Genomic DNA, 12,309 nt, shown 5'->3' on the forward strand with positions numbered 1-12,309 from the left:
GACGGTGCCTGCTCCCAGACTACCAATAACCAGCAAAAATCTATTTAAGCATAAAAATTCAAAAAGAAAAAATATATAGCACCTTCAACTGCACCACAGACTAAAACAGTTAATGTGGGCTATTAAACATGTAGGTCTCTCTCTTCTAAGTCCCGTTTGTAAATGATATAATATTGATCAACATATGATTTATTCTGCCTTACAGAAACCCTGGTTACAGCAGGATGAATATGTTAGTTTAAATGAGTCAACACCCCCGAGTCACACTAACTGTCAGAATGCTCGCAGCACGGGCCGGGGCGGAGGATTAGCAGCAATCTTCCATTCCAGCTTATTAATTAATCAAAAACCCAGACAGAGCTTTAATTCATTTGAAAGCTTGACTCTTAGTCTTGTCCATCCAAATTGGAAGTCCCAAAAAACCAGTTTTATTTGTTATTATCTATCGTCCACCTGTTGTTACTATGAGTTTCTCTGTGAATTTTCAGACCTTTTGTCTGACTTAGTGCTTAGCTCAGATAAGATAATTATAGTGGGCGATTTTAACATCCACACAGATGCTGAGAATGACAGCCTCAACACCTGCATTTAATCTATTATTAGACTCTATTGGCTTTGCTCAAAAAGTAAATGAGTCCACCACCCACTTTAATCATATCTTAGATCTTGTTCTGACTTATAGTAGGAAATAGAAGACTTAACAGTATTCCCTGAAAACTCCCTTCTGTCTGATCATTTCTTAATAACATTTACATTTACTCTGATGGACTACCAGCAGTGGGGAATAAGTTTCATTACACTAGAAGTCTTTCAGAAAGCGCTGTAACTAGGTTTAAGGATATGATTCCTTCTTTATGTTCTCTAATGCCATATACCAACACAGTGCAGAGTAGCTACCTAAACTCTAAGTGAGATAGAGTATCTCGTCAATAGTTTACATCCTCATTGAAGACAACTTGGATGCTGTAGCTCCTCTGAAAAAGAGCTTTAAATCAGAAGTGCCTGACTCCGTGGTATAACTCACAAACTCGTAGCTTAAAGCAGATAACCGTAAGTTGGAGAGGAAATGGCGTCTCACTAATTTAGAAGATCTTCACTTAGCCTGGAAAAAGAGTCTGTTGCTCTATAAAAAAGCCCTCCGTAAAGCTAGGACATCTTTCTACTCATCACTAATTGAAGAAAATAAGAACAACCCCAGGTTCTTTTCAGCACTGTAGCCAGGCTGACAAAGAGTCAGAGCTCTATTGAGCTGAGGTATTCCATTAACTTTAACTAGTAATGACTTCATGACTTTCTTTGCTAACAAAATTTTAACTATTAGAGAAAAAATTACTCATAACCATCCCAAAGACGTATCGTTATCTTTGGCTGCTTTCAGTGATGCCGGTATTTGGTTAGACTCTTTCTCTCCGATTGTTCTGTCTGAGTTATTTTCATTAGTTACTTCATCCAAACATCAACATGTTTATTAGACCCCATTCCTACCAGGCTGCTCAAGGAAGCCCTACCATTATTTAATGCTTCGATCTTAAATATGATCATCTATCTTTGTTAGTTGGCTATGTACCACAGGCTTTTAAGGTGGCAGTAATTAACCATTACTTAAAAAGCCATCACTGACCCAGCTATCTTAGCTATTGTAACTATTGTAATTCATTATTATCAGGTTGTCCTAAAAGTTCCCTAAAAAGCCTTCAGTTAATTCAAAATGCTGCAGCTAGAGTACTGACGGGGACTAGAAGGAGAGAGGCATATCTCACCCATATTGGCCTCTCTTCATTGGCTTCCTGTTAATTCTAGAATAGAATTTAAAATTCTTCTTCTTACTTATAAGGTTTTGAATAATCAGGTCCCATCTTATCTTAGGGACCTCGTAGTACCATATCACCCCAATAGAGCGCTTCGCTCTCAGACTGCAGGCTTACTTGTAGTTCCTAGGGTTTGTAAGAGTAGAATGGGAGGCAGAGCCTTCAGCTTTCAGGCTCCTCTCCTGTGGAACCAGCTCCCAATTCAGATCAGGGAGACAGGCACCCTCTCTACTTTAAGATTAGGCTTAAAACTTTCCTTTTTGCTAAAGCTTATAGTTAGGGCTGGATCAGGTGACCCTGAACCATCCCTTAGTTATGCTGCTATAGACGTAGACTGCTGGGGGGTTCCCATGATGCACTGTTTCTTTCTCTTTTTGCTCTGTATGCACCACTCTGCATTTAATCATTAGTGATTGATCTCTGCTCCCCTCCACAGCATGTCTTTTTCCTGGTTCTCTCCCTCAGCCCCAACCAGTCCCAACAGAAGACTGCCCCTCCCTGAGCCTGGTTCTGCTGGAGGTTCTTCCTGTTAAAAGGGAGTTTTTCCTTCCCACTGTAGCCAAGTGCTTGCTCACAGGGGGGTCGTTTTGACCGTTGGGGTTTTACATAATTATTGTATGGCCTTGCCTTACAATATAAAGCGCCTTGGGGCAACTGTTTGTTGTGATTTGGCGCTATATAAAAAATTGATTGATTGATTGATACAGCTCCCCAGGAACCGGCGGAATAAATTTTTTTATCCAATGATACTTTTTCAGCATCTCCTGGAAGAACAAATCTCAAAATTAGTGGATATTTAAATGATCCTCTATTCAACCTTTATTTGTCATTGATGACATTGAAATAACAGAATATGACGTGGAAGTAGGACCTGGAATGATTTTCCTTTTAATTGTAAACCAAATTATGCATTAACTCAGAACAATTAAACTACATGAAATTTATGAAGACTGAGAAGACTGTTACAGCATTTCAAAAACCACAGCTAAAGCTTGTAGAATATTTGGAAAATCATGGTAAAATATTAATAACATACCTTATAGTAAAAAGTCACTTATATTCTTGTGTAAATTCATGCAGCCTAAATCCATTCAAAGCCACAATGTCATTTTTACAATGAAAAAGTCTAGATTAGTGAAAAAAGTCACATAATCTTGTCTAAAATCCTGTTTGAACAGCAGGAGGTTTATTTTCCAGGGAGAGAAAAATTGTTACTGTGTTTTACTGAGAGGGCACAGTTCACTTTTCCTGTTTCTTTTATCTTTCAGGTGTGTTGATGAAGCCAGCGAGTCCACAGATTCTTGTCCTTATAAGACTTATTCAAACAGACTTTCTCGCCATCTTCTCTCTGTGCGACGTCGGTCCGTAACACAGACATGCTGCACAAATCTTCTTTTAAAACTTGAAAGCTCTAAATGTTTGGGATGTCCACATGCTAAGCTTAGCTTAAGCGTTGCACAGGAGCCACACAACGTCGCTGCAGCAACCAACCAGTCCTGCTTTACGACAACTGTCGTAACAGCTACGCTTTGAGTGGCATTTTTCCTCTGCGAAACTCCACGGATCCGAGGAAACGGATTTGTATCTGTAACACACAGATCAGTGTCCACAGACTTATAAAACTTACACAACCTCATAAAAAAATAGAACGCTTTGCGATAAGCATTTTAAAAACTCAGTGATGTTCACGATTAAAGAGTACATCACTAACCCCCCCCCCCCAAATGATAAAATCTGCAGAATCCCGTGGAGTTTTCACAGCCCTGAGTAAGGATGGGGCTCTGCTGACCTCAACTGAGGATGTAATCTGGCGCTGGAAGGAACACTTAGAGGAACTCCTGCATTAGACTGGAGCGGAGCTGAAAGCTGATGGAGGATTTTCAATCAATTTCCCTAGTGAGGTAGTCAAACAACTCCACAGTGGCAAGGCCCCAGGGGTTGACAAGATCTGTCCAGAAATGCTGAAGGCTCTGGGTGTGGAGGGATTGTTTTGGATGAGATGTTTCTTCAACATTGCGTTGAGGTCTGGGACAGTGCCTAAGGAGTGGAAAACTCGGGTGGTGGTCCCCATATATAAAAGGGGGACCAGAGAGTGTGTGCCAACTACAGGGGCATCACACTACTCAGTCTACCTGGTAAAGTCTACTCCAGGGTGCTGGAAAGGAGGATTCAGCCAATAGTCGAACCTCTGATTGATGAGGAACAATGCAGGTTCCGTCCAGGTTGTGGAACAACCGATCAGCTCTTCACTCTCACAAGGATCCTGGAGGGTGCCTGGGAGTATGCCCATCCAGTCTACACAGCCCTGGGAGATACTGTGGGAGTATGGAGTGAGGGGGTCCCTTCTCAGGGCCTTCCAATCTCTATACTCAGAAAGCGAGAACTGTGTTCGGGTGCTCAGCAGTAAGTCGGACTCGTTTCCGGTGGGGTTGGCCTCCACCAGGGCTGCACCTCGTCGCCAATCCTGTTTCTGATATTCACGGACAGCATATCGAGGCATAGTCGGGGGGAGGGTTTCCAGTTTGGTGGGCTCAGGGTCTCATCACTGCTTTCCACAGATGATGCGGTCCTGTTGGCTTCATCAGCCTGTGACCAACACTCACTGGATTGGTTCACAGCAGAGTGTGAAGTGGCTGGGATGAGGATCAGCACCTCTAAATCTGAGACCATGGTTCTCAGCAGGAACTGATGGATTGCCTACTCTGGTAGGGAATGTGGTCTTGCCCCAAGTGAAAGAGTTCAAGTACCTCAGAGTCTTGTTCATGAGTGAGGGCACAATGGTACGTGAGATTGGCCAGAGAATTGGCGCAGCAGGGGTGGTGTTGCATTCGCTCAACCGTACTGTTGTGATGAAAAGGGAGCTGAGCCAAAAGGCGAAGCTCTTGATCTACTGGTCAGTCCTTCGTTCCTACTCTCACCTATGGTCATGAGGGTTGGGTCGTGACCGAAAGAACTAGATTGTGGTTACAAGCGGCCAAAATGGGCTTCCTCAGGAGGGTGGCTGTGGTCTCCCTTACAGATAGGGTGAGAGGTTCAATCATCCGTGGGGAGCTCGGAACAGAGCCGCTGCTCCTTCACGTGAAAAGGACCAGCTGAGGTGGTTTGGGCATCTGGTAAGGATGCGTCCTGGGTGCCTCCCTAGGGAGGTGTTCCAGGTACGTCCATCTGGGAGGAGACCCCGGGGAAGACCAAGGATTAGGTGGAGAGATTATATCTCCACACTGGCCTGGGAACGCCTCGGGATCCCCCAGTCAGAGGTGGTCAATGTGGCAGGGGAGAGGGAAGTCTGGGGTCCCCTGCTAGAGCTATTGCCCCCGCGGACCCGAACCTAGATAAGTGGTTGAAAATGAGTGAGTGACCTCTGTACCACACAGAACACTGACGAGGAATAACTGCACAGTCCAAACTTAATTTTTAATCCCTCACTTCATACTCTAGATAGACATTATATTAGACAGAACTTTATTAATCCTTGGAAGACTCCCTCAGTGAACTGAGGATCTGTAATTTTTGTTTAGATAAGAATAGTTTTTTTTTAATGTAATAAAAACAAACATATGGAAGGAAATGGGCAGACTTGTCACTGCTCTCCTCTGCTGACCACTAGCTTTAATAAGGGTGTTACTGGAATTAATTAAATTATTGCAGATTTGGCAGCAATTTGCACCCTCCATGTGCCCTTCTTGTTCAAATCTGTATTTTGTGGGAGATCTCAGTGTGAAATACAGTTACATATATTTCAGACACTATCAGGACATAGAACTGAGGCATCATTATCAGCAATCTTTTGTACACAAGTGCACCTGGTGGCCACACTCTGTATTAGCAGCCCTTCCGGCACTTTGGAGGTAACTCACCAATCTTTCCTCCGAAGTCGAGTGGGGTGGAGAGAGGGGCAGCAGGAGCTGCAGCGGGTTTGACCTCTTTCTCCTCCAGCTGTGCTGCTTTGGGCTCAGATGGTTTGGAATCTCCCTCATCCTTCCTACGGCGCAGATTATAACGGCCCTGGCTCTTGCCAGCCTCAGTGTCAGTCTTAACCTCTGGTGTCTGGGGGTGGGAGGGGGTTAGAATTTGCATAAATTGGCCACACAAAAAGCAATCAATAGATAGAAAAAGCTCACTAATGTAGGTAAGGTGAGCTAGTTATTTGAGCAAATTTCGTTACTTCTTTAATAAACTGTACCTTATTAATTTAAGACCAACTTCAATAAATTTTCTTTTACTTTTCATACATAATACAAGTGTTGTTACAAGTCAATCTTTCTCATACGCCAGACAAAAGGGTAGAGCAGCCTGCAAAGTCCATCATGTATCACTGTCAGTAATGGCTCCTGATAGTCCCACAACAAAGTATATTTATGCTATGTTGTTTTACAGTGAGTGCACTCACCGTCCACTTGATGAGGTACACCTACTCATTAAAGCAAATATCTCACTGGCCAATCACTGAATGAAAACTTTATTAGGAATGTACATATAGTCAAAAGGATGAGGTTCAAACCAGCCCTGAAAACAAAACCTTAACATTTCATTATCAAACCCTGATGACAAAGAAATTATAAGACACTTGAGGTTTAACCATTTAAACATTAACTATTATAAATAACTGCAAATCAAATCAACATCCAACCGGTGTACGGTCATCCAGAAGGTATTCACAGTGCTTCACTTTTTCCACATTTTATGTAATAGCCTTATTCCAAAATAGCGTCAATGAATTTTTTCCTCTCAAAATTCTACTCACAACACGAACAGTTTTTTTTTATATATTTTTTTTATTTCTTTTTTGCAAATTTATTAAAAACAAAAACCTAAGAACTCGCATGTACATAAGTATTCACACCCTTTGCTCAATACTTTCTTGATGCACCTCTGGCAGCAATTACAGCCTCAGATCTTCTTGAATATGATGCCACAAGCTTGGTGCACCTATCTTTGGGCAGTTTGGTCCATTCCTCTTTGCAGCACCTCTCAAGCTCCATCAGGTTGGATGGGGAGCGTCAGTGCACAGACATTTTCAGATCTCTCTAGAGATGTTCAATCAGATTCAGGTCTTGGCTCTGGCTGGACCACTCAAGGACATTCACAGAGTTGTCCTGAAGCCACTCCTTTGATTTCTTGGCTGTGTGCTTAGGGTCACTGTCCTGCTGAAAGATGAACCATCACCCCAGTCTGATGTCAAGAGTGCTCTGGAGCAGGTTTTCATCCAGGATGTCTCTGTACATTGCTGCATTCATCTTTCCTTCAATCCTGACTAGTCTCCCAGTTCCTGCTGCTGAAAAACATCGCCACAGCATGATGCTGCCACCACCACGCTTCACTGTAGGGATGGTGCCTGGTTTCCTCCAAACATGACACCAAAGAGTTCAATCTTTGTCTCATCAGACCAGAGAATTTTGTTTCTCCTGGTCTGAGAGTCCTTCAGGTGCCTTTTGTCAAACTCCAGGTGGGCTGCCATGTGTCTTTTACTAAAGAGTGGCTTCCGTCTGGACCACTCTACCATACAGGCCTGATTGGTGGATTGCTGCAGAGATGGTTGTCCTTCTGGAAGGTTCTCCTCTTCTCTCCAGAGGAATGCTGGAGCTCTGACAGAGTGACCATCGGGTTCTCAGTCACCCTCCCTGACTAAGGTCCTTTTCCCCCCGATCACTCAGTTTAGATAGGTGGCCAGCTCTAGGAAGAGTCCTGGTGGATCTGAACTTCTTTCCATGTTCAGATTGATGGAGGCCACTGTGCCATTGGGACCTTCAAAGGAACAAAAATGTTTCTGTACCCTTCTCTAGATTTGTGCCTCGAGGACAATCCTGTCTCTCAATTCCTTTGACATCATGCTTAGTTGGTGCTCTGGCATGTTTCTGTCAACGGTGGGCCTTATATGTAGACAGGCGTGTGTCCTTTCCAAATCATGTCTTAATCAACTGATTCAGTGGACTCCAGTTAAGCTGTAGAAAACATCTCAAGGATGACAGTGGAACAGGAGCACCTGAGCTCAATTGGGATCTTCATGGCAAAGGCTGTGAATTCTTTTTATTATTTTAATAAATTTGCAAACATCTAAAAAACAACAACAACAACAAAAAAAACACCATCATGTTGTCATGATGGGGTATTGTGTGTAGAATTTTGAAGGGGAGGATTCATCCATTTTGGAATAAGGCTGTAACATAAAACAAATGTGGAAAAAAACTGCAGCACTGAATATTTTCTGGATGCACTGTATGTCACAATTCTGTCATGCTGCCTTTACTTGGATTGGCAGTTGCCATGTTCACTAAGTATTAGCCTAAAAGAGATTTTTCATTTATTTTGGCACCACCTAGCTGGTGGCATAGCAGCCATGTGTCTCGTGTCACTGTAAAATGCCCACTTTGATTGAAAATCAGCAGCGTTTGTCTTTGCCTCTGTCACCTTGTACTAATGCGATCAAGGTGACAAGGTGACACGTCCCCAGCCATGCTACATAGCATGGTAAACAATTTAATCAGTGCACCCTCTGCTGAACCAAACTGTGATGACACCATTTCCAACAGCCAAAGGTTTTTATCTGCATTGTTTGCTTAGTAAATTAAACGGAACAAAGCAAAACCAATCTGAGTCTACTCTATTTTTTTTTAAATTACTAAATTGTTTGGTAAGAAGATAACTAATTTTATTTATACTCCTTTTGGGATTATATACACATTTACCCCTGATGCAAATTCATTCATATCAGACACTCAGAAAAAGTTGTGAATACTCAATTTTCTGGAGCTGTGGACTTCAGCCACCTGAGCTGCCGCATGAATTTAGAGTTAAACGCTCTCTTCAGTGTGCACATGGCTGCCCATGTACAGACAACAACACACTTCCTCCTCAACTCGTTACATTTGAGCAGTATTCCGTTCTGGTGAATCCAGAAGTGCACTGAGCCCATTGTTTGTGTGTCGGGAGCATGATGGCTTAGTACACAGGCTCCCTGAGTACATAGCTTACAGCGGGGCTACAGTCTCTCCACAAGGCTGACTTTTTACTTTTTAAAACAGGCTCATATCATAGGGAATGTATACTTACCAGAGGACCTACATTTCTTCCACTCAGAATCTAATTTTACCTACAACTGCATCAAACATTAATGTAGGATTTACCCAACAGGACAAGATTGGAATACAAAACTTTACTTTTACATAGTATATTTACTGTGAATACAGATCTTTCAGGATACATGGAGCATTATCCGAAGTGACAAGAGAAACAGTCTTTTAAAATCAAAATACAACTCACCGTCATTTATCTTTGTTAGCCTGTGTTATTCTCCTCACTGTTTTCACTGCTTATTTGTTGCTACGTGGTCAGAGGCTCTTTAGGTTTTTCTGGCGATGAAACAAAAGAGGGGAGACGGACAGATGTGGAAGGGACAAAGAACAAACCATGAGGACTGGACAGGTGGAAGTGTTAGTGTTCAAGTAACTATTCACAATGAGAAGGTCTGTGAGACAGAACTGTGAGACACTGGGGATGAATAACATAAAACCCCTCAAACACATGAAAACATAAAACGCTAGATAAAGCTAGTTTTATAGTTCATTTCTGAAGTTATACATGTTTAACAAATATGTAGCTGTGCATGATTCTGCGCAAAGGTCAGCAGTTCACACAACAGAATCACATTTCAGAACATATTTCCATGACACTCAATTTCTGCATTTATATGAAACTAGATCCATGGGAAAAGTGATCAGCAGTGGTCTGAGCACGCACACGTGTACGCATAGTGCGAAATGGCCAAAAAGATGAAAGATGGAGGGCGTTCATGACTGAAAACACCCTTTGGGAAATTTGAATGTAGTACGTTACCACTACACATGATTTTTATATTATGAGAAGTATTTTCAGCTCATTATGAAGCTGTAGTGGTCTACCAGTTCTAGCAGCAATGGGAAACATATCTTATGTCATTATGATGCAGTAACTATGGGAAAACAAACATTTTGCAATACATTGTATATTTTGGTGGCATTTATGGCAACGTAGCAAATCTTGCTATTATTAAACAGGGCTGAAAGATCAGTGGAACAAAGCTGGGGCCAAATGAAAGCTGCTGAATACTGTTCATCTCTGCTGCAGATACAAAAGTGAAATCCTTAACACCAACTGCATAAATATGTTTTACAAGGTAAAAAATTTGGAAGCTGCACAGCAAAAAAAAAATTCACTGTTAAACAATTCAGAATTATCCTTTTCACCGTTACAAACCATTATCAAAAAATAAACCTAACCTGTGAGCGGAGATGCAAGCGTATGTTATATGCTCGTTCTTACAATGAAACTGTTATATTGTGTAGATACTTTTCAGAAGTATTGCTGCTGCCCACTGTTCGGCTGTATAACACAAATGCCACAGCTCATGATTATAGGAAGACCCCCCTGTTTTTCCAGACGTGTTTCCAAGGGAGCATAGTAGAGAAGCTTGAATCTTCGACTGGACTGGGTTGCTTGACAGGAGGACGTTTTCGCTTCAAATCACAGAAGCTTCCTCAGCTAAAATTCTTGCTCTGGTAGTCTGACTTCTGTCTTGACTCTTGTAGAGAAGAATAAACCAGAAGCCAACAAAAGCTGGAGTTTTTTAACCTAACCAGACCCCACCTACCGAGAGGCTGACTGCTATAGGCTAGTGACTAAACAATAGCTCTAATTAGCACCTATTGTGCTCTAGTTAGCACTCTCCTAATGACAGGACAGAAGCCTCCCCTGATGGCTCCCTTGACGACTCTCTCCTGATGACGTAAATGACTCATTACTATGAACAAAGACTGAAACTGCTTTGACCTGAGTACCACATTGTAAACAGGGGACAAGCGTGTCTGAGACCTGCTCTGCGGTTAAGGCTGGGTTTCAACTGTTTTACAAAGAATGCTTCCTTGACACCTCTCTCAAACCATTTCTTCTCTCTGGCTAGATTTTAACTTCCCTGGCCTCAAACGTGTGGTTAGTGTCTTTCAGGTGGAGATGAACTGCAGACTGAGGTCCACTGGCGCCCTCTCTGCGGTGCTGGTATAGCCTCTTGTGTAAAAGTTGCTTCGTCTCACCTATGTAGTGTTCATTACAGTTTTCCTGACATCTGATATGATACACTACATTGCTCTGTTTGTAACTAGGGATCCTGTCCTTTGGGTGTGGCCTGGTGTGAGATTGGTCCTTTCAGGTAGAGAAACATCTTCCAGCAGTCTCTGCCTCACATCTGAGATTGCCTCTACCTGAAATCTCACACCAGACCACATCTGCCAACTCTTGGAGATCTGTCTTAACACCACGTATTTCCTGTTTAGGGGGAATTACTACAGGCAGATCCATGGTTGTGCGATGGGGTCTCCGGTATTCCCCATTGTGGCCAATCTGTACATGGAAGTGAGTGGAGAAGGACAGCCTTGACGCCGTTCACGGGGCATGCTCTCCCAGTCACTGGTTCAGATATGTCGATGACACATGGGTTAAAATCAAGCAACATGAGGTCGAGGACTTTACAGAACCCATCAATTCGGTGGACTCCAATATCAAGTTCACACGTGAGGATACCAGAAACAACCATTTAGCCTTCTTGGACTGTGATGTTACGACTGGAGAGAACAGGCAGCTCCAGACAGAGGTTTACAGAAAACCCACTCACACTGACCAATATCTGCTCTTTGGCTCAAACCACCCCCTTGAACACAAGCTCGGGGTGATCAGGACTCTTCAACACAGAGCCCTACAGGTGCCCACAACTGCAGAGGGAAGGGCTAAAGAGCAACAACTTGTACGGAAAGCCCTCACAGTATGTGGGTACCCACGTTGGTCCCTGGACAAAGTGCAGAAGTCCCAGAAAACAAAGAGACCAGATAGACAGGAGACGGAGACAAGAAGAAGAGGAGTGTCTCTCCCTTATTTAGCAGCCCTTACCAAAAATAATACTGATAAGTATATAAAAAGTAAACTAGAAGTATACTTGAAACATACTTGCATATACTACTTTTTGGTAAGGGAGGAGTAGGGGAAAAACTTCAGAGGATCTTCAGACAGCACAAAATCCCAGTTTACTTTAAACCAGTCAACACCTTGAGACAGAAATTAGTTCACCCTAAGGACAGGATCCCAAGTTACAAACAGAGCAATGTAGTGTATTATATCAGATGTCAGGAAAACTGTAATGAACACTACATAGGTGAGACGAAGCAACTTTTACACAAGAGGCTAAACCAGCACCGCAGAGAGGTCGCCAGTGGACCTCAGTCTGCAGTTCATCTCCACCTGAAAGACACTAACCACACGTTTGAGGACAAGGAAGTTAAAATCTTAGCCAGAGATAAGAAATGGTTTGAGAGAGGTGTCAAGGAAGCATTCTTTGTAAAACAGTTGAAACCCAGCCTTAACCACGGCGCGGGTCTCAGACACGCTTTGTCCCCTGTTTACAATGTGGTACTCAGGTCAAAGCAGTTTCAGTCTTTTGTTCATGGTAATGAGTCATTCACGTCATCAGGAGAGAGTC

General features: G+C 42.7%; 1 protein-coding gene across 1 annotated transcript in view; it reads right to left on the reverse strand.

Moving 5' to 3' along the window:
• Positions 1–12,309, reverse strand: part of lbr (lamin B receptor) — a 34,760-nt gene that overhangs the window by 12,507 nt on the left and 9,944 nt on the right. The window contains 1 exon segment of the mRNA XM_034162721.1: positions 5,666–5,855. Within this exon segment, the coding sequence (XP_034018612.1) occupies positions 5,666–5,855 (190 nt within the window).

This window comes from Thalassophryne amazonica, chromosome 21, assembly GCF_902500255.1.
Source record: "Thalassophryne amazonica chromosome 21, fThaAma1.1, whole genome shotgun sequence".
NCBI classification, from domain to species: Eukaryota; Metazoa; Chordata; class Actinopteri; order Batrachoidiformes; family Batrachoididae; genus Thalassophryne; species Thalassophryne amazonica.